Here is a 27,809-nt window from a genome sequence, read left to right on the forward strand (position 1 = left end):
CTGGACCTGAATCTACACTGTCAAAAGCCTGCTCAGATTGGCCAGAGTCAGAGAGAAAGTCTTACAGTATGACCTTTGAACCTTTGTTGTTGTGATTGGCTCACTGTGGTACATAAGTTGCAGCACAGGAACGTTCTGTCTGATACAGTGATTATAGGCCTAAACCTATGTTTTAACTGCAAAATTAGGGGGTCGTCTTATACGCCGGCAAATACGGTAATTTAACACCATGATTACAAGGTTATTCAAAATACAGTTGTGGGTTATTCGTTTTTGTTTTTGTTTTTCACAGAAACAGTCTCTTATCTTTCTCCAACTCTCTCTTCTCTCTCTCTCTCTCTCTCTCTCTCTCTCTCTCTCTCTTTCTCTCTCTCTCTTTTTATCTCTCTCTCTCTCACTCTCACTCTCTCATACTTCCTTTCACCCAACCCCCTTTAGGCAATATTGCTAGAAAGGAGTTTCTTGCCTATCACTTTATCTCTTTTTAGCGCCCAATATTTGTCCAAAGGGATAATTTTCAACTATCACTGTCATAGTGATCCCTTTTCTGCCCTAACTGCAATCTCCCTCTATTTGTGGAAAGCTTTCTACTGTGGACTGGACTTCATAGCCCTTGTCTCTATTATAATTTTTGGATAATATTACCATACTGTGTCTTTTTTTAATATCCCACAAATAAGTGCAATCATTCTATTTCTTTCCCTCTCCCTCTGACTCATTTCACTCAATATAATACTCTCTATGTCCGTCCATGTTTAAGGAAATTTTATGACTTCATTTTTCCTAATAGCTGTGTAGTATTTTATTGTGTAGGTATACCACAGTTTCTTATTTGTTCTTGGGCTCTTGGGTTTATTTAATAGTAGTTATTTATTATTGAGGCTAGATTGTAAATTATTGTGAATTGGACAATAATTGTGAATTATTGTGAAATATTGTGGCTATTATTGTAGCCAGATTGTGGCTATTGTGAATAATGCTTTGATGAACATAGGAATGCTTATGGCTTTTTCACATTGTGTTTTTGGGCTACTAGGGCTTATTCCTAAGAATGGTATTGCTGAGTTTATGGAAACTCAATTTTGTAGCGTGTTGAGGAATAGCCATATTTTTTTCCAAAGGAGCTGTTTACAAGTCGGCTTTTCCACCAGCAATGCATGAGAGTCACTTCTCCCCACACCTGTACCAGCACTGGTCGGTCATTCTTGTTCTTTGTGATGTGTGCCAGTCTTTGTGGTGTGAGATGGTATCTCATTGTCATTTTGTTTTGCCTCTCTCTGATAATTAATGATGGTATTTCATGGTATTCTGATTTTTATCTCCCTGGTGATTAATAATGTAGGGCATTTTTTATGTGTCATTGGCCATTTGAGTTTATTCTTTTTGGGGGGGCCACGCTCCTGGCTTGGGGAGGGGGGACCATATGGGATACCGGGGGAATAAAACCGTGGTCCTTCCTAGGCTAGTGCATGCAAGGCAGACACGTTACCACTTGCGCCACCACTCCAGCTCCCTGAGTTTATTCTTTGAGGAAATGTTTCTTCTCTCCATTTTTCATCTATTCTTGATCTAAGTTATAATTGTCCCTTAAAACTCTATTACTATATCTCAACTTCAGGAAGCCTTTCCTATATATTTTCTTTTGAACCAAATTCTGTTTATATTTGCAGAATCTCTTAGATGCCCCACAATAGTTTATATACTATTATACTAGATCAGTAAGTAATATTAAAACATTAGATCAGTTTTAGGTACATATTAAGTATATTTTGAATAAGTGATTGAATTTCATTTGATTATAAGCCAATTTTCATATTTATAATAATTACTATTAAATTATAAAATTTAGTTGGATAAAGACTTTGAGTTAGCTTCTTTTGGGTTTACTCCCTTTATAGAGCACATGTAGACATTTAATTAATTTAATACCTAGTGACCAAATTATGAATTAGCATCCATTCTTAACTGCCACTTTATATAAAAAGATTTATATGCATTTTTCTAGGTCAGTGTTCTTAAGATATTTTATTTCTGTGTTGCCTACCTTCCCTATTCTGATATTTTATTAAGCAGGTTTCATTTAAAATTTTGAATATTTTTAAAATTATGATAGTGGTAATCAGATCAATATTTCTTGAAGTGTAGTCTCAAACAATATGAAAAGTTGTCCCAATCTCACAACTCTTAATTATTCACTTTTGATATCATAGCTGGGAAAAATATGTCAAACTGTAGAATCTGCTTTTTCTCCTTAAGTTTATCTAAATTCTAAAGCTTTGTAACTTTGTTTGCTTATCCTACTCAGTCTCCTTGAGATCTTGTTTAACAGTCAAAAGTAAAAGTCTGTGAAATATTATACAGTTAAAAAATTCAGATAAGATTTTATAGAATCAGTATTGATTCACAAGCAAAAGTATATTGAAACCTGAAAGTGACTGTTAAAGCCATTTAGAAACATTTTAATCAGCTTTTGACAAAAGGCTATAAATCATAAAAACAACAAATAATTATTATTTTAAATTTATTAGTATTAATAACATTTAGTATTGAAATGGTTTGATGGTTGTTATTAATTTATTGATTGATAAATTAATTTATTGTGTATTAATAAACATAAAGGATCTCATGGTCATATTCTACTATGGCTCTTACCCATAGTTTTACAGACAGGTCTAGTTTAACATCAATCCTTGTCTAATTTTTATAGGTAAAATAATATCTTCTTAACTATGAGGAGGAGGTGTTTAATACTGCTTTTGCTTATTCACACAGAAATACATTTTGGTACAATGAAATGTATAGTCTGGACTTCAAAAAGTAAACATATTATTTTTTTCTGATAATTACCTTAATAAAACAAGTCACCTAATTTTTTCCCTTTCAAAAGATGTTTTTCTAGGCGAGAACAATAGCACAGCAATAGGGTGTGTTTGCCTTGCAGGTGGCCCACCTGGGACTGATCCAGGTTTGATCCCCGATATCCCAATATTCCATATGGATCCTGGATCTTAAGCCTGCTAGGGGAAATTTTTGTTTGTTTTTGTTTTTGGGTCATACCCAGTGATTCTCAGGGGTTACTCTTGGTTTGGGGACCATATCGGATGCCAGGGGATCAAACAGTGATTCGTCTTAGGTCAGCCCCATGCAAGGCAAACACCCTAAAACTGTGCCACCACTCTGTCCCTGCTAGGGGAGATTTCTGAGTGCAGAGTAACCTCTGAGAACTGCCAGGTATGACCCAAAAATCAAAAAAAGGAAAAAAGATTTCTTTCTCCACCATCATTACTCAACCAAACCATAAATCAAGAAATAATTAATCCTTTCTGCGGCCATAGGATCTAGAGATCCCGGCTCCCCAAGGACATCGGCTTATTCTCCCCTGAAGATTACCCCACACCTCAATAAAATAAAATGCTTTGATCTGAAAAAAAAAAAAGAAATTATCTAGATTTTTTTTTAATAAAAAGTGAAGTTTATAAAAGAGTAAGTAATTCACTACTATAGTGGGCATATATAGAATATGAGTATAATTCTGCATTTGTAAAGATGCAATAATTATTTTTTGTTTTTACATAATTGAATTCCTCTAAAAAGCTATTAGTTATTTAAAGCCAGACTTAAATAAATTGGGGGTGGCATAGCATATAGGGTATAGGGTATTTACCTTGCATAGGGCTGACCTGAGTTAGATCCTCAGCATCCCAAATGGTTCCCCAAGAAACAGCAGTAATGACCCCTAAGCACAGAGTCAGAAATTACCCTTGAGCCCAGGTGTAGTCTCCCCCCAAAAAAAATTATCTTTGGGAGCCAGAGCAATAGTACTGTGTGTAGGACATTTTGCCTCACACCCAGATTCCATATCCTACAGCCCATAGAGTTTCCCAAGCACACCTGGAGTAAGGCCTGACTGAGCACTGCTGGGAATAGCTCAGTAACCAAATAGTTGAGTAATTCTATATACAGATACATATACATGTGCATATACATAAATATAACCCCAAACCATAATGTACATAATTCTTTGGCAGTCCTCCCTGTTGCCTTTTTCTTTTGAATACTAAAATTTCTAAACAGCCTCATATCGAAGATTTAAGACTTGAGTTTCAGTTTCAAGTTTTTTTTTTTAATAGAAATGTCAGAGCAATAATACGTAGGGTAGGGCATTTACTTTACATGCAGCCAACTCACTTTCTATCCCAGGTATTCCATATATTCCCCGGAGCACTACAAGGTACATACACACTGAATTTAGAGGCAGGAGAAAGCCCTGAATACCACCAGGTATGGCCCCAAACGCAAAGAACTTTTCAAAGTGTTTAAAGAGATAAATAAAAATAGATTCTTGTTTTCTGAAAGAATCAGGAGTTTGACCAGCTTCTCAACACATTCTGAAAGAGCACAATAATTTAATTTAATTGAGAGTCAATTACTATTATATGGAATATTATTGCAAGCTATGTATTAGTTATGATATTATTTTATAGAAACTTTATCTTAAAATATAATTGAATCCAACATATCTCAATACATTTTTATCCTGACAAAAATAGTGAATGACAATGGAATATTACATCCCATCTTCTTCCAGTGGGTCAAATCAAATATGACATTTTTCTTAGAATACTCATTATAGTAGTAAATAAAAGGAAGTTTGACACAAAAACTCTTCTACAACATTGTCCATTAGTTTATAATTATCAAATAATATAGTTAGTTATATACTTTTGCATTAACAATTTGTAAGCAATTAAATTTTGGTAAACTTTCTGTAGTATGATAACATTTCTAGTCTTATGTAGAATACTTCTTGCTACCTCTTGCTAGCAGAAGCTCACATTTCTAATTTGTTAAATGCTGTCTTGACTTTAGCATATTGTATGGAAACCATAGGTCTTTGACCAAGAAAGCAAGATTAAACAAATGACTGAATTAAGACATCATTTCTTTGCCAGGACTATTCATCAAAAGGTTCATTAATATCACACATAGTATTTTTAATACTGCTAAAATATTCACTTAGGAAAAACGGCACAGTTTTAAAGGAATTGGATTGTAATTATTCTTTATGCATTTATTCTTAGATGAAAGTTCTCTGCAAGATTGTCACATTCAAATTTAAAAATATGCTTTGAGCTTGAAAGTCAAACGAATTTTTGTCCCATAAAAATGTAAAAATTAAAATTGATATGATTGTTATTTTTACTGATTGTTCGAGCTTTTATTTTTTCTAACTCTACCAGTAAATCATGATTAGCCATAAAATAACTATTGAGCATCTACATAACAAGCATATATTGCTATCTTCATATTCATCTCCTGTAGGTATATGAGAAATGTTCAAAAATTAAATGTAGTGTATCGCTTAAGGAGTTTAAATATTGGAATAGCCTTTTTTAGTATACTCTAACTATTCAAGTTCTAATGTTGGAAAATGCTGTTAGAACAAATGTCTTTGGCTAAAAATTAAAGCTATTCATTAACGTTAGTGTCAGAAAAAGAGGTTAGAAGAAAATCACCATTCTTGGGTCTTGTGTTCACAAAATAGCATGGGAGAGTTATTTTTAAATTATTATGAAGTTCCAAAAGGTACTTGTTTAAGGAAGATTTTTCTAGAATAGATTTTAGCTCTTGAAGTCTTATTACATAATTTAAATGCCATAATCTTTCTATGGCTATCTTTCTTTGGGCTATGTCAGTTATTTTTCCCCAACTCACCTATGTCAGTTATTTTTAATGATAAGATTCACCTGAGTTTATTTGCAAAGCATCTTTTTGGAAAGGTGACATGCATGCAAAACCTGTTGTTATTCAATTTTATTAAGATTTATTATAGAAGAATACAAATGTTTGCATATTAGTGATATCCTCTGCTCTGTTAAATTATCTCAGACTCCTGGGCAATAATCATATCTTGAATCGCAGTTAATATTATAGGTTAGAGTGAGTAAATATGGAAGAGAATGAGTTTATGAAAAAGAATTTCATTTTTAAGTCCTGTTAGTTAAATTTAAGACCGTACTTTGAGTCACATTTATCCATTATCATCAGATTAAGCATCTTTTCCATACAGTTTTAGCCATTTCATAAGTGTTTAATGTTTTAATGTTTCCTGTTTCATATTTGCAGATATTATTTTCCAAAGTATATGGATCTATATCTGCAGTTATAATAATCCTAAGTGTTCTATGCCTTAGTTGAGGGCTTTTAATTTTGACTCTTTCGGGTGCTTCTATGGTAGAATTCTAAAATAGAATTTTTATTTTATTCTTATTCTCAACCTGAATCCCAATAAGAATTATAGAGGTGTTGAGTATGTTTCACAAGATATTCCATCATTCTCAATAGGTTAAGCTAAAAAGATGGGATGTGTAATAGTTTCCATTAGTTCATCTTGATCATCATATGTGTACAATGTCAATATTTCTTAGATTTGCTTACTTTATTATACAGTACTTGCTTTTTTCAGTTTACATATTTAAGAATTCAGAACCATGTGTTGTTGTTCAGTGTGATATTAAATAGCCTTGAAATAAATGCCAGTGCATCACAAGATAAATTGAAAACACAAATACTCATAGAAATATAGCACTTACATAATATTAATACTCATTTAAAAATGTTTGTGGCTTAATTTTATCTAATGATTTGTTAGAAAAAAACATATGTCTATATCTTAACATAGTATATCAGGGCTCTAGGTGCATCACACACAGCACAATATATGTCCCTTGAGATGAAACAAATAAGAGATCACCATGATTTGTAGATCAGATCTAAGAAGATAACTGTTAAAGAATAGATAACATTGATATGGTGAGTCATAAATAAAGTTTACTTTTACCTTGACATAAAGCTTTTATGGCCCCTGGGAATGAGGGAAACGGGTTTCCATATGCAGATGCTTCTATATATTAGATCATTAAAAAAGAACGAAATTTAGGGGCCAGTGTGTTGGCACAGTGGTAGGGCATTTGCTTTGCATGCTGCTGACCCAGGATGATCCAATCCCCCAGCATCCTATATGGTCCCTCAAGTCAGGAGTGATTTTGAGCGTATAGCCAAGATTAACCCCTGAGCATCATTGGGTGTGGCTCAAAAAAATTATCAAAAAATTTAAAAAGTTTAGTTTCTTCTAGGAAGGGTCTTTCTGGTAGCTGGCATAAAGCCAGAGCCCAAGTGTTGCTCCCTTTGCAAAGTCATTTACAACTCTAATCTAATGCACAAAGCATTGGATTCTCTTTAGAGAAATAGTCAGTAGGGGCCGGCGAGGTGATGCTAGAGGTAAGGTGTCTGCCTTGTAAGCGCTAGCCAAGGAAAGGACCACGGTTCGATCCCCCGGCATCCCATATGGTCCCCCCAAGCCAGGGGCAATTTCTGAGCATGTAGCCAGGAGTAACCCTTGAGCATCTAACGAATGTGGCCTGAAAAACCAAAAAAAAAAAAAAAAAAAAAGAGAAATAGTCATTGAATTATCTGTAAAGAAACTGGGCGTTTTGTTGCCAGTTGTTCCTCCAAGGGATCTTGGAAGTCTTACCATTTGGAAAAGCCTCAGGTTTTTTCATTTGTTTTTACTGTATAGAATAGGTAACATTTTCTAACTTTCCAATATTAAATATTGCAGAACATAATGAAAAACTTTTAGAAAAAAAGTAAATTCAGAATTCTTTGAAATTTTGGATTTGTATTCTGTGAAACCTGCATGGAAGTCAGATTCATATGGACTTTTGAATCATAGTTTTTTACTATATTAGTCTTTTATTTTTCTAGTTTTGTTTCTAAATCTGCCTCTGGATAATATTCTTATATTTGATTTTTTTTCCACATAACTCTGTATTGCCTAGAAACATTAAAATTTTCCTTCTTTCTCAACGTGCTATAGTCCCACCATCTATAATTTTGTTTGTGTTTACATGCTTACATGTTTTGTTGAATACTTAAATATGTCATTAACCAAAGCACGACGACTCTTTGAGGAGAATGCTTTGGATATTTGCAATGAAAGAAAAATTTGTAGCAATCTAGTCCTTCAAATATAGCATTGCAATTATGATAACTAACATGAGCTTCTGTTGATAGAGAATTCCCCAGGAATAAATGTAGGAACTACGGCAAAATTAGTCTTCTGCAGTCAGATCTGCTAATTAGTCACTGAGACTTCTCAGTTGTGAAAGTGAGCAGCCTTTCAAACCTATATATCAAGAGTAGAGTAGGAAAGAGAAAGTTGGGGTGACACTGAGGTCTGAAAGAGATAGTATGAGAAAATGTTGTCAATCAGTCTTAGATTTTTGACTCAAATTATAAACTTGTCTGGTTCAAATTAAGACTAATATTTATTGTCCTACTTTAAAGTTTTACAGCCAATTTAAACTATATAAAACATGACTTTGCTCCTTCATATCCAGTTCCAAACTGTTTTTTATCCAAATCTTATTAAAATTGCCTTCAATATTTTAAACATTTTATAAACATTGGTTTTTTTGTTTTGTTTTGTTTTTTTGGTTTTGGGGCCACACCCAGCGGTGCTCAGGGGTTACTCCTGGCTATCTGCTCAGGAAAGGCACTGGCAGGCATGGAGGACCATATGGGATGCCAGGATTCAAACCAACCACTTTAGGTCCTTTCAAGGCAAACACTGCTGTGCTATCTCTCCGGCCCCTAAACATTGGTTTTATAATAAAATTATTGACATCTTTTATTAGATCCATTGAATATCTTATTCAGTTATTTTCCACTAGGAAATAAGCTAGAAGTTTTTCCTAAAAAGAAATTAATTATTCTCATTCCATCCTTATATTGAAAAGTTGGTTGGCAAATAAGTATTTATAAAATTTTATATTCATTAATAATCTTTATATTCATTATATTCATTAATAACTTTTGGTATGAATTACTAAATTTAATGTATATCAGATGTTCCCAAAGAAATTAAGTGTAGATATAGTAATGAATTTAAGTACAGTTGAGTTATATCACTATTCTTTCACTTGTAACCACCTAATTGTCAAAATTCTCATTTCATGGCTTATATCTGACATGCACCACTGAGAATCCTGCTAAAATATCAAAATAGCTTTTATTTATTTTACTTAGTCATTTATTTTGGTAAATGTGGTCATACTACACCATCACTTAAAGTATGTTTGAAATCAGTTTTATTTTTTTAACTATCAACAAAAAAATATGCTTTCTAATATTAATCATCATGCAAGTTAAAATAACCACCTTTCCTCTTATATGCACAAGTTTTTATCATTTTACAAGTTATACCAGGATCAAAGAGAGCATAGCAGGTAGGATTCTTGCCTTGTATGCATCCAATCCAGGTTCAGTTCCTAGCATCCCATATGGTCCATTGATTCTTCCTGGACTGATTGCTGAATGCAGAGCTAGAAGAAATGTCTGGACACTGCTAGATATGGCCCAAAAATTATAGCAGAAATAAACAATAAATAAAATTTATGTTATGCCTTTTATTCTGATTTATTGACTTTAAAAGATAATTTATATCATGGATGATACTGGTATCTTGTTTTTTATGTATTATCACAGTATAATTTCTAAGTTTATACATTTGTATTTTAATACCTGTAACTGCAGCATAGCAGTCCCACAAAGAAAATGTTTTCTTAAGTAAACCATGTGTCTGAAGGTAGAAATTAAAAGTAAGAGAATGATCTATGAGAATCCTAGTTCTGAGGGTCAAGGAGATAGCTTTTGGTGAAAGAGGAGGAGCAGCACATATGCTTCATATGTTCAAGGCCCTGAATTCAGTCTCCACTACCATATGCCCCACCATAGCATTTCTAATTGTACCTCTGTGTTTCTGAGCAGTGTAGATTGGGTTAATGCCTCCTGCTGAACCAAAATAAGTTTTGGACTAACCTCCTAGAAGTGATTGATATTAAATAAAACAGAAATAATGCCATTCCCATAATGTATTAGCTCACTTATATTTGCCTAATTTGTAATGACAGTAAGTATGCTTTACTCCATTTTTTACCTATGTTATTTTTTTGTTTTGTTTTGTTTTGGTTTGGTTTTGGGCCACACCCGGCGATGTGAGAGAGAGAGAGAGAGAGAGAGAGAGAGAGAGAGAGAGAGAGAGGAGAGAGAGAGAGGAAGGAGAGGAAGGAGAGAGAGGAGGGAGAAAGAGAGGAGGGAGAGAGAGAGGAGGGAGAGGGAGAGGAGGGAGAGGGAGAGGGAGGGGGGAGAGGGAGAGGAGGGAGAGGGAGAGGAGGGAGAGAGAGGGAGGGGGGAGGGAGGGAGGGAGGGAGGGGAGGAGAGAGGGAAGACAGAGGGGAGGAGAGAGAGGGAGAGGAGTGTGTGTGTGTCATGTTTTGATAGAGAAATTACCTACATCAGAGCCTGAGCTGTACTACAGTAGGTAGGGCATTTACCTAGAACATTGCCAACTCAGCTCCCATTCTTGATAATCCATAGCCAAGCATGACCTAGAATAAATCCTCAACTCAAGCCAGGAGTAATCCTCAAGCATCACCAAGTTTGGAATAAAAACAAAAAGACAGCAAAATAATTACCTACTTTCTTTAGCTGTTTTCTATTTATTTCCCTTTCCCTTTTCAATGACTAACAAGCAAAATACATGTTTGCATGCATAAATAGTTTGACCCTTAATATTGTAATGCATGAATATATGCATTTCAGTTCATTATAAAAGAACAAATTGTAATGAACTGTTTTAAATATTTAAATATGATGGCCCATTCATATATTGTGATTAAGTTCAAAATCTAATGCAAAGAGGCACAGGAGAGATAACATGGATAAAACAAGCATAAATTAGGAAAAGCATAACTATAAGATTAGTAATTCAGGAGCCAGAGTGATAGTCTACTGGGTCTAGTAGAGCCTTGTGTCATGCAACTAACTGGCCTGGCTCAGTCGTCAGCATTCCAAGCCCTGCTATTAGTGATTGCTGACTGCAAAACTAGGAGTACGCCATGAACACAACTGAGTGTGATCCTAAAACATACGTTTGTATATTTCTAAGTCATATGCAGTGACCATGAAACAACTTTTTATAAAAAGTAATTATGTACCTTTTCAGCTTAGTTGAGTTAAAACGTGCTGAGATTTACAAAGCCACTTAACTTCACAGTATTCTGTTATATGAACTTTTAATGGATACCAGATATCTTAGATATATGAGAAATAATAAGGAAAGATATATTAATGCTGCCAGATAAGTCTAGCAGAAATTAAATAACACTAATTTGAACAAATATAATTTGAACAAATAATATAATGGTTAATATGTAATTATTATAATTACATATTATAATCCTCAAATGCCTAAATATGTTTATATATAACAGATAAAATATATGTTATATATTTTCTTTTAAATAAATAATTTCATTTGCTGAAATCTTTTATTTTTAATTTCAATAACTTTATTTTTTTATATTTTGAGTAAAATATGAAAAATTAAAAACAACCACCCAGGAACTCCTCTCATATTAATTGCTATTAATGTTTAATACATATTTACTTTAATTATTAATTGAAAGAAAGGAAAAATTACAGTTCTATAGAAAATGCAAAGCACTCAATAAAAATCATTTTTAAATAAAGAAAATGCAAAGTAAATATGTATTTAAAAATATATGTAGAAGGAAGAGTCTTCATTGAATAATTTCCTATATGAAAAATAGTTTTAGATGACTAAATATAAAAGATTTAAGAGCCACAGAACACTAGTGATGAGTGTAGATCATATGCCTGAAATTTTGTTATTAATTGTATTGTAAAGCACAGTGCCTTAGAAAGGAAGGGAGGGACGGAAGGTGTAAGGAAGGAACGAGAAAATAGTTAGATCTGGTGGATAAATTTCTGCAAGTTAGATTTATTTATAGTACCCATACAGTTGCCAGAAACGCTACTTGAAGCCATCTTGGAAAAAATATAGGTAATAAATCAATTTATGGTAAAACTGCTTGGCACCATAGTTAAACTTTACAATTTTAGTTCAAGAAATAGTGAAAGGTGAAGTCATGGGCAGATCTAGGGTTTAAAAAGATTAAAATTATTCATAGAATAAGGAAGATAAAAGAATAATATTCCAAATTCCAAGAAAGCTATAGTGTATATCAATATTAGCAGCCCATATAAATGTACTTTGGTGAATTTGTTCTCTTTTCCATAATTTTCATTTTTAATGAAATATTTGAAGTATGTATTAAGTATATAAGTGCCTGCAGGCTGACCACCAAATACCGTTTTATTATAATTTATATATTTAATATAATTTTAATAATTGAAGATTTGACAAAGCTTAATTCCTTTTGCATATAATTGTTACTATATAATAAGACCTATACTTAGGATCATGAAAAATTAGATATATTTTCCTTCCAAATATATGGCTTGTGTTGACTGCATTTGAATAGTCCTATAACTCTAAGCATCCTTTTTGTTTCTATGACATTATGTTATTTTAAATTAAGTTTTTTACTTAATGCCTTCATTTCAATTATTTCCATTATGCACCATCCATACTATATATGTGTGTATATGTTGGATATATACACACAATTCATATATCTGGAATTATTTCTTTGTACTGAGACCTCAATAAAATAAACTATCAAGAGGTACACATTTATAAATATAACTTTTTAACAAGATTTTTCTTGAAACTACTTTTACTGACCACAACCAAACCATAATACCATAAATATACTTGAAATGTGTCAGAAATAAAAAGAAAGTAGGAATTTAAAACAATAAGGATCACTAATGAACCAAAACACCTCTTCCTAGTTTAATATTATGATTACTAAGAATAAAAATTCTTAAAATTCATCTTTTAGTGACAACTATCATATTCTGTGTTTTGAATTTTTCTATAACTTTAAAAGTATACAATCACCTCCAGTTATATTTGAATCAACTATATCAAGGCCACTAACAAGTATAGTAACTATTATAGATTAATATCACAAGAATTTTTTTATAATTTTTTTATTTTGAATTATGAGAACAAAGATGCAAAGAAAGAGGACAAGGTAAAGTTACAGTGGAAGGACAATCACCCATAACATAATTCTCAGAAGAAGTCACAGGCAATCTAAAACCACAAAACTTACATAACTCCTTACTATAAAATTTATAGCAAAAGCTCACTACAACGAGCAGTGAGTGTAACTAGAGTAGAGAAGGGTCTCCTAGGGCAATAATAGTTGGAACTGATCACTCTGGACAAGAACTCAGCACCGAAAGTATAGAAACCAACAGGCAAGGCATTGTTACCTCCATTAACAATAGTGCAAACAACAGTGTCTAAAAGGAGACAGACAGACAGACAGACAGACAGACAGACAGACAGACAGACAGACAGACAGAGAAGCAATTTGACTGCCCTAGAGTAAAGCAGAGTGTGGTGGAAAGGGTATGAGGGAAACAGGAGACATTGGTGACTGGAAGGGTGCATTGATGAAGAATGGTGTATATTGTATGACTGAAGCCCAACAGTAAACTATTTTGTGACCATGGTGCTTAAATAAAGTTAAAAAATATAGCAAACAGGGGCCAGAGAGATAGCATGGAGGTAATGCGTTTGCCTTTCATACAGAAGGTCCGTGGTTCAAATCCCGGCGTCCCATATGGTCCCCTGTGCCTGCCAGGAGCGATTTCTGAGCATAGAGCCAGGAGTAACCCCTGAGCACTGCCAGGTGTGACCCAAAAACCAAAAACCAAAAAAAAAAAAAAATATATATATATAGCAAACTTTAAAATAAAAATTATATTTTATTTTTATTGGAGAAGAACTCATGGATTTTTAGTAGAGAAAGGAGTTGGAAAGGGATTTTATTTTTGTTTTGGTTTTGTTTTGTTTTTCCTGGCAGGCAGTGTTTACAGGTCTTCTAGACCCTGTACTCAGCTCCCAGTAGTGCACTAAATTTAGAAATCATGGAAAGTAAAGTGGAGGCCAGTTGGCATTTATGGTTCTTTATATAATATCAAACTCTCCTCTGAATTTGTTTTGTTTTCGGGCCACATCCAGCTGTGCTCAGAGTTTACTTCTATCTCTGTACCTTTTGGTCATTTCTCAAAGTGCTCAGAAACTGTATGGTGTTCCAGGGATCAAAGTTTGACCACTTACAAGGCAAGCACCTGACCTTCTGTACTATTTTAATATGCTCTACGTAGTTATTATTATAAGTATTAAATGTAAATAGACATTATTACCAATATTTGGCCATTCCAAAAAGTTAAAACACTCTTCTTTGGTCCAGAAGGGTTGCAAGTAGTTTTAGACTAAAGGAGTGGTTTTTTTTTCAGTATTTTATTTTTGATAAAAACATGTTTTTCTTTTATTAAATGTCAGTTATAGTTTTTTTTTACCTGTATGTATTTATTTAATTTACAACAATCCTATGAGGTGAAAACTCAAGAATATACAAGCCTTAGCTCATTAGTAGCTCAAACTATTTCCTTAATCTGGAAAATTATTTGCCTTGATCTTCATCTGTCTAAGAAATTAAATGGGGTTGTGGGAAAAAATAAAGAACCTAAATAGATTTTTCTTTTAGAAAAACCCAGAACCTTCAAATGCAAAACAAGTACTCTACTATAGTACCTCAGATCATAAGTTATTCATATTCAGAAAAACCTCATTTGTTTACTTTATCTAAATAATATAGAGAGAATTTCACTATTCATTATCTCATTACTGTTTTATAGTCTTCATAGTCATTTACTGCTATGTGATACTACCTTTTCTGCTTCCTAAGGCGCTTATATTTGGTCTGTTAGAATATATTTTCTAAAGTACCTGTCTGTCTTAATCATTTTTTTCACCACCATCACCTACACTTATCTTAAGACTTGACATTGGATAGATGCTCAAGAATTTTTGTTCAGGGGCTAGAGCAGTAGTACAGTGCATGCTATCAACCTAAATTTAATCCCTGGCATCCCATTTGTTCCCCTGAGCACTGCCAGGCATTCCTAAGCATAGAAGCAGAAGTAAACCCTCCTGAGCCCTGCTGAGTGTGAGCGAAAAACAAACCAAAAAAAGGTATTCTTTTGTCCAGTAAATAAATGGTATCATGATGCTTATTATACTTGTGGAAAATAAAATATTTTGAAAAATTAAGTAACTTAACCATGGTCATGTAGTTGGCAAAAAAGGTTTTGTGTAAACTTAAAGAATTCCTAGCTTCAAACATTCCTGGCCTTAGAAAAATCAAATTAACAAGTATTCCTCAATCATTATACTTAACAGCTTACATTAGAAGCAGTTGTCATTCTTTGAGAATGAGTTATATGAATGTGAACTTAATGAGGAAATAGAATAATGTCCCATTAAATAAATTAAATAGAAAAATAAAAAAGTAATGTTTTTAGATAATGAAAATGTACTGAAGCAACAGAAAATACCTCTGAACCTAAATTTCACAATGTTCTAAGAAAGGATATTTTTCTACAGACATTTTTCTTATTTATTTTCTCTAACAAAAGGAAGAGTAAACTATATCTACATCTAAAAAATGTATCACCCAAATTGCAAAGTAAATTTGTCGTTAGTATAGTTATCTCATATAATGTATTACATGCATTTATTTTGTTGGGTTTTTTGTTTGATTTTTCTCATGTCCTTAAAGTTTTTTTTCTGACTGAATTGTGGTGAGATTCAGATGGGGTTTTGGTTTTTGTTTTTGTTTTTGTTTTTAGCTTGAGAGATAAAACTCTAAAATTCATGTGTAGTCAACTTTGAGAATTATATTTTGTAAGATTTTTTAAGAAACAGTATATATTTGAAATGAGTTATTACTTTCAGTACAGTAAACCATTTTGATACTGTAGTGAAAGAGAAACTATAGTCCACTTTAAAATGATTAACTATAACTGGTCTTTCATAGAACATATAAGCCAAAAGTATCCAGAGGGAGAAAACTCAAAAACACACTAAAATCCAATCAATACTAAGTTATGACAATAATTACTTCTGGACTTTAGTCTTTCCAGAATCAAAGAGACAATTTATAAATAAATATTTTCTTTTTCTTTTTCCTTTTTTTTTTTTTAATGGTTCTTTTGGGTCACACCCGGCAGTGCTCAGGGGTTACTCCTGGCTCCATGCTCAGAAATTGCTCCTGGCAGGCATGGGGAACCATATGGGACGCCGGGATTCGAACCGATGACTTTCTGCATGAAAGGCAAATGCCTTACCTCTATGCTATCTCTCCTGCCCCATATTTTCTTTTTCTAAGTAAACATTTCTAAATGTAAATTATCCATCACCAAAAAAATCTGGTTCTAGTCTGTTTTTAAAACTTTTACTAGGTCTGTTTAAATAATCAACTATTTAAAATTATCAGCTGAAAATAAATTTTATGTCAAATAGGTACATTTTGGCATGACATATTCTGCTACTCAATTTTTCTTTAAAAAAGAATATTCAGGGGGCCGGAGAGATAGCACAGTGGTAGGGTGTTTGACTTGCACACAGCCTATCCAGTACGGACAGTGGTTTGAATCGCACATAGCCTTCCCTGGCGGACAGTGATTCAAATCCTGGCATCCCATATGGTCCCCCGAGCCTGCCAGGAGTGATTTCTCAATACAGAGCCAGGAGTTAACAATCCAAAAGCAACAATGGGTATGACCCAAAAACAAAACAAAACAAAAGGAATATTCAATCTAATTACAAACTTAGTAGGTCAAACTTATTTAACTAAAGCCATTGTGAATTTCTTCAAAAAAAGTGCCAGAAAGTGATTATTATAAATACTTCATAATTCATGGGGTTTAGTTATTTTGAGCCAGAACTGGCTTTCCTCAGAGCTTGCTCCTGGCTCAATGCTCAAGAATGACAGTAGACTATATGTGGTTCTATTATAAAAACTGGATGACTACAGGCAAGGCAAGCACCTTATCTATTATACTGTCTCTCTTGCCCCTCATAAATATAATATGATATATAATATAATCATTTTATATTACTTATATAAACTGACATGACATTGATATAATTTATGTGTTTATATAAAATATATGAGATAGATGGGAATATTTTTCTCATATATTTTATGATTATGTTAAATTTCTCAGAATAGGGGCCAGAGAGATAGAATGGAGGTAAGGCATTTGCCTTGCATGCAGAAGGTCGGTGGTTTGAATCCCGGCATCCCATATGGTCCCCTGAGCCTGCAAGGAGCAGTTTCTGAGCATAAAGCCAGGAGTAACCCCTGAGCATTGCCGGATGTGACCCAAAAACCAAAAAAACTTTCTCAAAATAGACATTAACTCCAAAATATTATTAGTACATGATGTCATAGTGAGAGTACTTCCTTGCAAGTAGATGACCTTGAGCATCACCAGGAGTAATTCCTGAGTGCAGAGCCAGTAGAAACACCTGAGTATTGCCTTATGTATATGTGTACATATATTTATGTGGTCTCAGAGGAGAAGAGCCTAGGATTTAACACTTTTTCTAGAATCACTGAGAGTACTTTATATATTAAATGTGTATTAAGGGGCCAGCAAGGTGGCGCAAGAGGTAAGCTGTCTGCCTTGCGAGCGCTAGCCAAGAAAGGACCGTGGTTTGATCCCCCGGCGTCCCATATGGTCCCCCCAAGCCGGGGCCATTTCTGAGCGCTTAGCCAGGAGTAACCCCTGAGCATCAAATGGGTGTGACGCGAATAAACAAACAAACAAAAAAAAAGATGTGTATTAAGAATACCACCATTGTATCATGTTTTTCTCCTGAGTCTGTGGTAACCGATTCTATTCTTGTATGTTTGCTTAGTATTTCATAAGAAACCCAGCAACTTAACTATCTAACACAATAGAATTTGTATTTCCTATAGTATTTATAATTTATAATCAGATAATGTAGCCTGCCATAGTTCCAACTTATTTTAGAAGTCGATATTCAAAAGTAAGTATTCTTCATATTTACTGAACCACTTAAACATCAGGATAATTTAAAACATAACTCTGGAAAAAAATTAAGGATATCCTCTGGAAAAAGATTTACAAGATTGTATTGCTTATAAACATTGTCTGAATGCTACAAAGGCCTATGTTTTACATGGAGAGTATATTGTTGTACCCTCTGATCATTATATTAAAAAGAATTGGAGGGTCCAGAGCAATAGCACAGCTACAGGGCATTTGCTTTACAAGTGGCCAACCCGGGACAGACCCAGGTTCAGTTGCCTGCATCCCATATGGTCTCACGAACCTGTCAGGAGCGATTTCTGAGCACAGAGCCAGAAATTATCCCTGAGCACTACCGGAGAGGCCCAAAACAAACAAAAAATATTTAATTAAAAATAAATAAAAAGGGGCCAGAGAGAGAGCATGGAGGTAAGGCGTTTGCCTTTCATGCAGAAGGTCATCGGTTCGAATCCCGGCGTCCCATAGGGTCCCCCGAGCCTGCCGGGAGCAATTTCTGAGCGTGGAGCCAGGAGTAACCTCTGAGCGCTGCCAGGTGTGACCCAAAAACAAAATAAAATAAAATAAAATAAAATAAAAGAAAAGAAAGAAAGAAAGAAAGAAGGAAGGAAGGAAGGAGGGAGGGAGGGAGGGAGGGAGGGAGGGAGGGAGGGAGGGAGGGAGGGAGGGAGGAAGGAAGGAAGGAAGGAAGGAAGGAAGGAAGGAAGGAAGGAAGGAAGGAAGGAAGGAAGGAAGGAAGGAAGGAAGGAAGGAAGGAAGAAAAGAATTTGAAAGAACAATTAGTTATGGAGTTATACCTACATGTATATATGTGTATGTATCAAAATATTTCCTCATGAGGTAACTATTAAATAACTATCTGATATAATTACCTAAACAAATGCAGAAAGAACAAGTAAGCAGAGTTTTTCATTAATGTTTTTTGATACCATGTTTCTTTATCATTTCCTAGACTGTCTAATAATGTTAAATTAATCACTAATTTTATTTCTTCTCCCAAAATGGAATCTCTCTCTATATATATGTATAGGTATACATATATATAATTTGATAAAGTGAGTAAGAAGTGATAAGAGCTTAGAGCTTAGAGCTTCAAATCTTAATGATGAAAAGGAAGCTTGAAAATCAATCTAGGTTAGAGGGTTTTGGTTGATGTTGTTCTGGGAGTATTGGGGAATAAACACAGAGCCCATGCAAACTACAATAGAGCTTCATCCCTATCCCCAGATCTTACATTTTTAAACCTTTTTTGCCTGTGGAACCATTTGGGAATCTGACAAAGCCTATGCAAATGTTTTAGGGAGAAAGATAAAGATATTTTAGTAGATAACATAAGAATAAAAGGGAAATAATTCATTTTAAATAATTGTTTTAAAAAGCTATAAAAATAAATTGTGAGGTAACACAAAAGGTCTGGAGTGTATTCATGCTTTGCCCTATACATAAGTGTAATCCCTTATGCCACTTGTTCTCTACAAGCCACCTCCCCCAAGTACTATTGGTGTGGCCTTAGTGACATTTTAGTCCTGAAGTCCTAATTTAATCAATTATGATATCATAATTCTGTCACTTTTTAAGTGAACTAAATATGAAAATGTGGCAGCAATTCTAATTTCTATATTTTGAAAGAAAATAAAATACAACTAGATGGTAAATATAGTATTTTATTTTCATGTCAGTGATACATCCTTGACCTTTTCCCATAAATTCTCTCACGGAGGTCTGCCACCCTCAATTTAAACCCCTGGAAACATACTTTTTTTGCAAATGAAAACACTTAGTCCCATTTAGTCCCACAGAAGTTATAGAACTTGACTTAGCATAAAATCATATTAATCCTTGAAGAAGTAACATTAGACCATCAAACCGTAATTTTTCTGTAGACTTAAAACTTTCCAATTTAATCTGTTATTTATTTTATTAATAGCATGATCTGAAACAAATTCTATATTTTTATTGTGCCTCAGGATCTATGAAATATAATCTACCTCAGGGTAAAATTTTTGACAGATTTATATGCCTTTTACAGTCATAATAAATTTCAGTTTCATATATATTATTACCCTACTTAGTTTTACCTATTATATGAATAATGAAATTAAAATTCAAAAATTTGCCAAAGTCAAAACTAGGAGGGAAAAGAATTAACAATTTCAGAAGCTCCAAAGGTCTTTATTTTTATTGCACTGACTTTTCTATCATAAGTAAGCTAATCCTCTGTTCTACGGTTGATAATGTAATGTGATATCACAGATCTAATTACACACAAGTGAGTTGTCATTAAGCTCAGATGAGCCAAATACTTGTATCTTAATTTATTCAGTTAAAATGATGAGTGAATAGAGCTATAGAAGTAAACTTTTCTAGATACACTTTCCACTTTTGCTGTGAGAAATGGAATTTGGGACTATAGATGTAGAGCTGTTGGTTTAATGTGGTTTTAAATCTTTCTTTCCTTTCATTTCTGGATAGGCTAAAGATGCAAGTAATCTCAGTAAAGTGCCATAATGTCTTTTTTCTCTGTCCTTTTAAGCTTTTATCTTTGTGAGCAAATGATAGAAACGTTGAAAGAAAATTACTGTCTCTCTTAGGCAGATTATTCCTTGATTTTGTGCCGTACTGACAGTTCTCAAGGGTTACTCCTGTTTCTGTACTCAGGAATCACTCCTGACAGTGCTCGGGGGATCATATGGTTTGCTAGGGATGAACCCAGTCAGCTGCATGTGAGGCAAGTGTCTGATCTGCTGTATTATCACTCGGGACCCCAGATTACTCCTTAAGTAGCGACCGGAGAGAGAGAGAGAAAAGTATTGAGGCCCACAACCACTAGTAAACTTGACTTACTTCTAGTTGAACTCGGGAGTCACCTCCCAATGGTATATTTATATTGGTATATTTTGAAATTCATTCTATGATACCCAGGTATTTCTTTGCTGTAATCCACATACTTTTCATATTATGCTTCAATATTAATAAACCCAAGTAAGTGAAAATCATATGATGCTAAAAAAAGGTTTTATAATATAAGAATATTTAGGCTATGATTATTATCTTTATATGAATTTAATCTAAGAATGAAAAATAATTATTACGAAATAAGTATTATTAATTATTAAAACAAGCTTTTTACATTTAGCAAATGCTTATGCCATACAAGTCACTATATTTGACTTAATAGGAAGAATAAAGAGAATTAAAGTTCTTTTCCTTCAAGAGGCCTTTAAATATACTTTCTGAAGTATATTGGAGGCCCAAATCAGTAATTAGAATATGAATAGCTGTTAATCCTAAAAGAGAAGTTCAGGTTGAATGCTTTAAGAATTTAGGAAAATCTGAAACTAGATTATGACAATGCTTATAAAGCCTAAAAAAAATTGGGTCAAAAACTATACATAAAGTGAATAAATTTTGTCAAGTCAATTTTTTTGGTGGTTTTTGGGTCACGCTACCAGGATTTGAACCGATGACCTCCTGCGTGAAAGGCAAATGCCTTACCTCCATGCTATTTCTCCGGCCCCTTGTCAAGTCAATTTTATCTTTCAGTAAGACTAAATACTTTAAGTGGGCCAGAACAATAGCACAATAAGTAGGGCATATGGCCAATATAGGTTCAATTCCTGGTATCCCATCTGATTCCCCAAGCCTACCAGGAGTAATTTCTGAGCACAAAGCTAGGAATAACCCCCTGAGTGCTACTGGATGTGGCCCAACAATAAACAAGCAAACAAACAAATAAATGGATACCAGAAAGAAGAAATTATTTTTCATTGAGGTACATGGGGAAAAAAATTATTTTTGGCAACTGGTGGATATTGCAGGACAGTATTTAAATGAGAAAATAAGCAACAATTTATTCCACAAAGGAAATAGCTGCTCTTAAGGTTTAAATACTGTACAGTACAAGATATCGCCTTCAACATCTAGTTCAGACGTTCTTGCTATCAGTATTAGCTATATCTCAAAAAAAATTTATTAAATCTTTATTGAAAAAATATACATGTGAATATTTTGCCTTTGAAATAAGAACTTGTTTCTATTATGGTAAAGAAATTATAATGAGGATGATATGCAGTGAGTTATTTTGCTATGACCATAACAAGTACAGATATATCTTGATGGTTAAAAAAAAATCACAACTTTTGTGCCCCATAATGGTCCCTATTTTCCCGTGCAGAAACTAAGATTACAGGAGAACCCAGTGCTAAGATATAGGTTAATATATTCTATCCTGCTAAAAAATGGATGAAAAAAAAAATAGGGCAGGGCTGGGATAAAAAAAAAAATAGATGAGAGAAGTAATAATATAAGTATATTATCTTTAAAGATTTTAAACCTTCTTATTAAATTATATTTCACAGATGCTCAACTTGTAAAAAAATAAATGTTAAAATATAATAATTTTAAATATTAATTTTGCATTGAGATTAATTTATATGAAATATATTTTATTAATATAAAATATCATTTGATACTGAACTATCAATAATAGGAAAGAAAAATTGAGTTTTTTCTTATGAACTGATATCACCCTATTATTGATAGGAATAACTCACGGTAAAATGTTTAACTTCTAATTTAAAATATGACCTTAAAAGACTTAAACTAGGAGAAGGCTTTCTTAATAATTTATAAGAACTTATTTTGTTCTTTTTATTTTAACCCATCTGACCAACTGCTTAGAATTTTTAATATAAACTACATTGTATATTTTTATTCCAAATTTTTCCAAGGGAATAAAAATGCAGGTTAACCCTGGTGAGCAGCAAAATTAAGGCAGTTTCTATGAAGTGTGAGTGTTAACCTGTAATCAAATGTAATCTCCATTTTAATATTTATATATTCTTATAATTGCTATCAATCTATTCTTAACATGGGTTTTATTTTATGTTTCTGTCCTTCCTCACTTCTGTGAAATACAGAAGGGAAAGGATGTTTGTTATTCACACATTTGTACCTCTCACTAACTGCTGTTAAACATCTGGCTTCCACTGGAGAGCCCCTGACATCGCAGGGAACGGTGATCAAAATTCTACACACTAGCTTCAAGCTGGGGGCTCGTAGCTACTGCAGCATTGAAGGGGGTCTTTTCCTGGCTTATTTAAAATAAGCATGGTGATGGGATGGTTTAAGGAAAGAACACCTCTCAAGTCACATGACCACTGCTGTGCTTCTGTGTGTCCTGCTTTCTTCATAACAGCTTGGCACTACATCCTTGCCCTGTATTTTAGTGGGGTTGTGTGTTTATTTTTGTGGGGATGGGGCTGTGGAGGAGTGTTGTCTGTGAATGGTTATACATAGTGCATGCATCTTTTAGTGTTAGAGTGATGTGCATTTCTTTATATGTCATAAGTTATGATCACAGATAAATTCTTCTGTGTTCCGGAGAGACTGAACTCTCTCTCTCTCTTATTAGTACCAGATTCATTTGTTTCGATGTTTACACCCTTGGTCATTCTCCATGTTGCATTAAACATAAGTTGAAATGTTCTTTCATGGAGTTAGCTTTTCATGTTGGGCTGAAAAAGTCTTCATTTCTGTGTAGCAATTCATGTTATTATAACCTATGGCTTTCGATTGTACCTCCCATAATGAAGAGCTGACTTTAAACACTGTGCTATTCTTGTTATGACCTAAGCATAAGGTAAGTCACTTCTCTAACTGTATCTAAAGACTGTGGTTGTTAAAGTTTTCTCAGCTTTGTTTAAAGCATTTTCACTTCTTCCCTTACCATTTATACACTTTCCCCCTTTTTGTTTCCTGATTCATGACAAAACTTCTCAATAGACCATGTGATCTTCAGCAAAACTTATTTTACACATGTAAACAAATGTTGAAATGAACTAGTGATTGAAAGCAGTCTTGATTAGTAAATGAGTAATGATATAGCACTGTTTTTCATTCCTCCATTAACTTAAATATAACACCACTTTTGACATATTGTTTTAGTTTTAATTCTAGTAGAAAGGACAATTGATCATCAACATCACAAAGCTCAGTTATCTTACAGTAAGATAGCATAATGGAATAAAGCAAAAGATAACATATTATTTTACTTTTTATTCTTTATCCCTGACAAAATTTGACAAAAATTGGCAAAATCTCTTAAATTTTTTTAGATGTTCCCCTCCCCCTTTATTTTTCCATTGAGTCAAGTGGTAGGCAGGGACAGAGAAATAGTTACAAACCATAAATCTCAAGGCAAATCTATGTTAAATTATTTCTAGTGTAGATGTGTGAAAACAAGAGCAATTGTTTCTTAACTTTAACTCTCATCCAGTAAATCCTATTATTTGTTAATTAGGTAAGATCTTTTTCATATGGGACTTTTTAACAAATAATCATAAAGACCATGACTTCCATAAAAACAAGAGAAAAGGCATTCGTATGCATAAATATTTTTAAAATAAAATTTTTATTAAATGTATGTTCAAGTTCACTAAAGAAGCCTATATAATTACTGATTTAAAAAAATTATTCTCATCAAATCTGAGTCAAGTAGCCAATGTAATGTAAATAAAAAAACATTGGTTATTAGAAATTTGTAAACCTAAATAGATTCTCAGATTCAGGAAGTTCATTTTTATCATCCCAATTCCCGTTTCAAAACTGTTTGAAACATTTCTGAACTAAGATAAAACAACACACATTTCCTTATTAAGTTATAATAAGCAATAAATATTTTTAATTAAAGTGTTAATCTAAGAAAGGGAAAAGGTTACTAGTTTTTATTATTGTCTTGCTTTAATTTGGGGTTTTAGACATTTTAGGCAGGGTTTGGTTTGGGTTTTTTATTGGGGGTTTCTTTTGGTTGTTTTTTTATTTGATTGTTTTTTCTTTTTTTTTCTTTTTTCTGGGTTTTTTGTTTTGTTTTGTTTTGGTAGTTTTGGTGAGTGTGTGTGTTTTTTTCTTTTTAGAAAAACCAGCTAGTTCCTTACCACCATTTCCATTTAGACATAAATCTGTTGAAGCGTTTTATGAGAGAATTTTAACTACTCATCTGAACTGCTCTGTTCATTGTAAATCTCTTGTTTCTATCCATACACTAGCTCCACTCTAGATTGGAAGGGCTTAAAGATGAACTCTGGAGGAATAGAGGCTACGACTTAAGAGTAACTATTACTGATCAAAGGAGCTGCTTTCCATTCGCAAACGTTGCTTTGCGCTATGGTTTTGGGCTCCTTCTGTTTCTACATCTTGTTGAAGACTTTCTTGACTTCCATTCTACTTCTTTAAATCTGTTTTTGTCTTTCAACATTTTACCCTTTCTTTTCCTTCTCGCTCCCAGATTTTCTCACACTCTTTTAGCTTTCTCTTGTGTTCTTTGAATCACTTTTTAAAATGTAGTTTCTCTCTTTATTAACTTTGTCAATTAATTTGTCTTTTAGTGTTTGTTTCTTTTCTCCTTTAAAATTGTAGTGTTGTAGTTATACTTATTTTTCATTCCATGATATGGCAACTTGCTTGTTTATTTTGTAGCAAGTTCATTAGTCTTTCTTACCCTCTTGATACAGATTTTCAAAAAGAAATAGCAAACATTCTGCATTTATATAGTACCCCCTTCTTTAAACTCACACTTTTATTTTCTATTGTTAAGTTTACTCCCTCTAACCTTTTTTTTCCTTGCTCTAGTGTTTTTCTCCTTGTATTGTTTTCTTTAAGTATTCATCAGTTTCTTTCCTATTTGGTCCAGATTTGTTTTTCAATAAAGCCTTGAGCTAAAGATATGAGAATATAATCTTCCAGATTACCATCTTCATTGTAGTCTGTTTAAAATTAAACAATCTGGGCCAAAGGAGAATAATTTAAGCATATGAAATTATTCCCCCCCCTTTTGGTGTGTAAGTGTGTGTGTGTTTTCTTGTATGTTTGTTTGTGATTTTTTTTTATTGTTGTTGTTTCTTTAAACATTAACAATTGTTTTTTTCAGGGAAGGACAACCATAACCCACCCTAAGTTGCAACATTCCTTCCATAAATTGTTTCATTAATATAGTAGATCGTGTTAAGCAATAGAAATTAATTTATTGTATATATATTCATTTGGGGCAAGCTGCTGTGAATTGGGAAGAAGAGGTATAAGGTGTAAATAACATTTTCTCTAAAGTTAACAAGTATTAGTGCCATTCAACATGGCTCTTGAAGTCATTTTAAATATAAAAATTATTTCACTAAAGCATTTAAATGAAAGCATGAGTTTATGATTGAGAGGCTTTATATACAACTAAGAACTAACAAGCATATTAAATCAATTTTATTGATTTCTTATAGAACCATTTTAGACTAATAATTATAGTCAGTTATTGCAATCCATAAATAGTAAATGTTATTAGAATCATGCAAATACTATATATGAAAATTTTCCCTCTTAGCTTAGAACTGAAATATGACTACAATAAAAATACTTGAATTACATTATAAGTCTAATCAAGAAATAGGCAGAACAATATTGAAAATAATAATCTACCTTCACAATTAAACATATAGCTATTTGAAAGTTTTTCCATATAGTAACTTCAAAAATGTATCAATAAAAGATTATTTTTGTGGGATTTAAAATATTAATTTCTGGGGGGAATAAAATAAAATATTATATTCTGGGCTGAAGAGAATAGCACAGTGGTAGATCGTTTGCCTTGAATGTGGCCAACCCAGGACAGACCTGGGTATGATTCCCAGCATCCCATATGGTTCCCCGAGCCTTCCAGGAGCAATTTCTGAGCACAGAGCCAGGAATAATCACTGAGCACTGCCAGGTGTGGCCTAAAAACTAACAACAACAAAAAGTAGAATTAAATAAATAAAATATTATATTCCTATTTATTTTCTAGAAACAGTTTGAATTAATGTTAAGGAAAAGATAAATAAGTTCATAAAATACTTGAAATCAATGTAACATTTTTAGAAACATCATCCTATATTTATATAGCCTTTACTCCTAGACCTCAGGAGCTTGCCCATAGAGTATATATATATATACATCTACATATCTGATTACCTGTGTAATAAGCCCTAAATTACTGAGTTTATGTTCTCTCTGCAGGTCCAGTCCAGATGTAGCAGCAAGGAAAACATTCTCAGAGCTAGTAAGTATATCATAATTTTATTTCAGAAGGATTGCTGAATTAAAACTTATGATCCAGCAATAAAGAAAGAGTTAAAATGGTAGTTTGGTGGAAGAAGGTAAAACCATGAGGACTTTTTATACCTAGAATATGGTATTACTCATTGAGTAATTTTATTATTTTCACTTAAGCTTTCCAAACATTTTTCCTTCTTTATCCTCCTCTCTCCTATATCTCCAACTTTTTATTTCGTTAATAAGTCTTTTTTTGCATACTTTATCTTCTGCTTGTTTAGAAGTTATATTTTATATTTTTGTACAGTTAAAGTATCCTTTAGCATTTTATTTTGTTTTTCTGAAGTGCACCAACACCTATGTTCTTTTTAGCTGCTTTATTTGAGCACCATGATTACAGAATTGTACATAGTAAGGTTTCAGTCATAGAATGTACACCATACTTCACCAGTGCAACTTTGCCACCACCAATGTCCCCCACTTCCCTCTCACTTCCAACCTCACTATCATTAATTAAAGGGAATCATGCATGTCACTATCCTCTTTCACTACCCAGTTATAGTTCACAGTGACAGGTTCCAACTATCATTGTCATAGTAGACTCTTCTCTACTCTAACTTCACGCACCAATCTTTATAGCAAGCTTCTTACCATGGACTGGTCCTCCTGTTCCTCATCTCTGTTGTCTCTGGATATCATTACCATACGATATCCTTTATTTTTCTTTATTCCACAGATGAATGATGTTATTCTATGTCTATGCCTCTCACTCTGTTTCACTCAAAATTCATGACAAAATTTATGAC

At 33.2% G+C, this 27,809-nt stretch overlaps 1 protein-coding gene across 13 annotated transcripts in view; it reads left to right on the plus strand.

The window, feature by feature from the left end:
* The window catches only part of GPHN (gephyrin), a 398,145-nt gene that overhangs the window by 238,372 nt on the left and 131,964 nt on the right, over nucleotides 1–27,809 (plus strand). For 11 of the 13 annotated variants that reach the window (XM_049770336.1, XM_049770338.1, XM_049770337.1 and 8 more), the window contains one exon: nucleotides 26,968–27,010. In XM_049770336.1, the coding sequence (XP_049626293.1) occupies nucleotides 26,968–27,010 (43 nt within the window). Of the gene's footprint in view, nucleotides 1–24,974; nucleotides 25,038–26,967; nucleotides 27,011–27,809 lie in introns of all 13 variants that reach the window. The other 2 variants (XM_049770340.1, XM_049770341.1) reach the window with 1 other exon arrangement.

This window comes from Suncus etruscus, chromosome 3 (assembly GCF_024139225.1).
Source record: "Suncus etruscus isolate mSunEtr1 chromosome 3, mSunEtr1.pri.cur, whole genome shotgun sequence".
Taxonomy (NCBI): Eukaryota; Metazoa; Chordata; class Mammalia; order Eulipotyphla; family Soricidae; genus Suncus; species Suncus etruscus.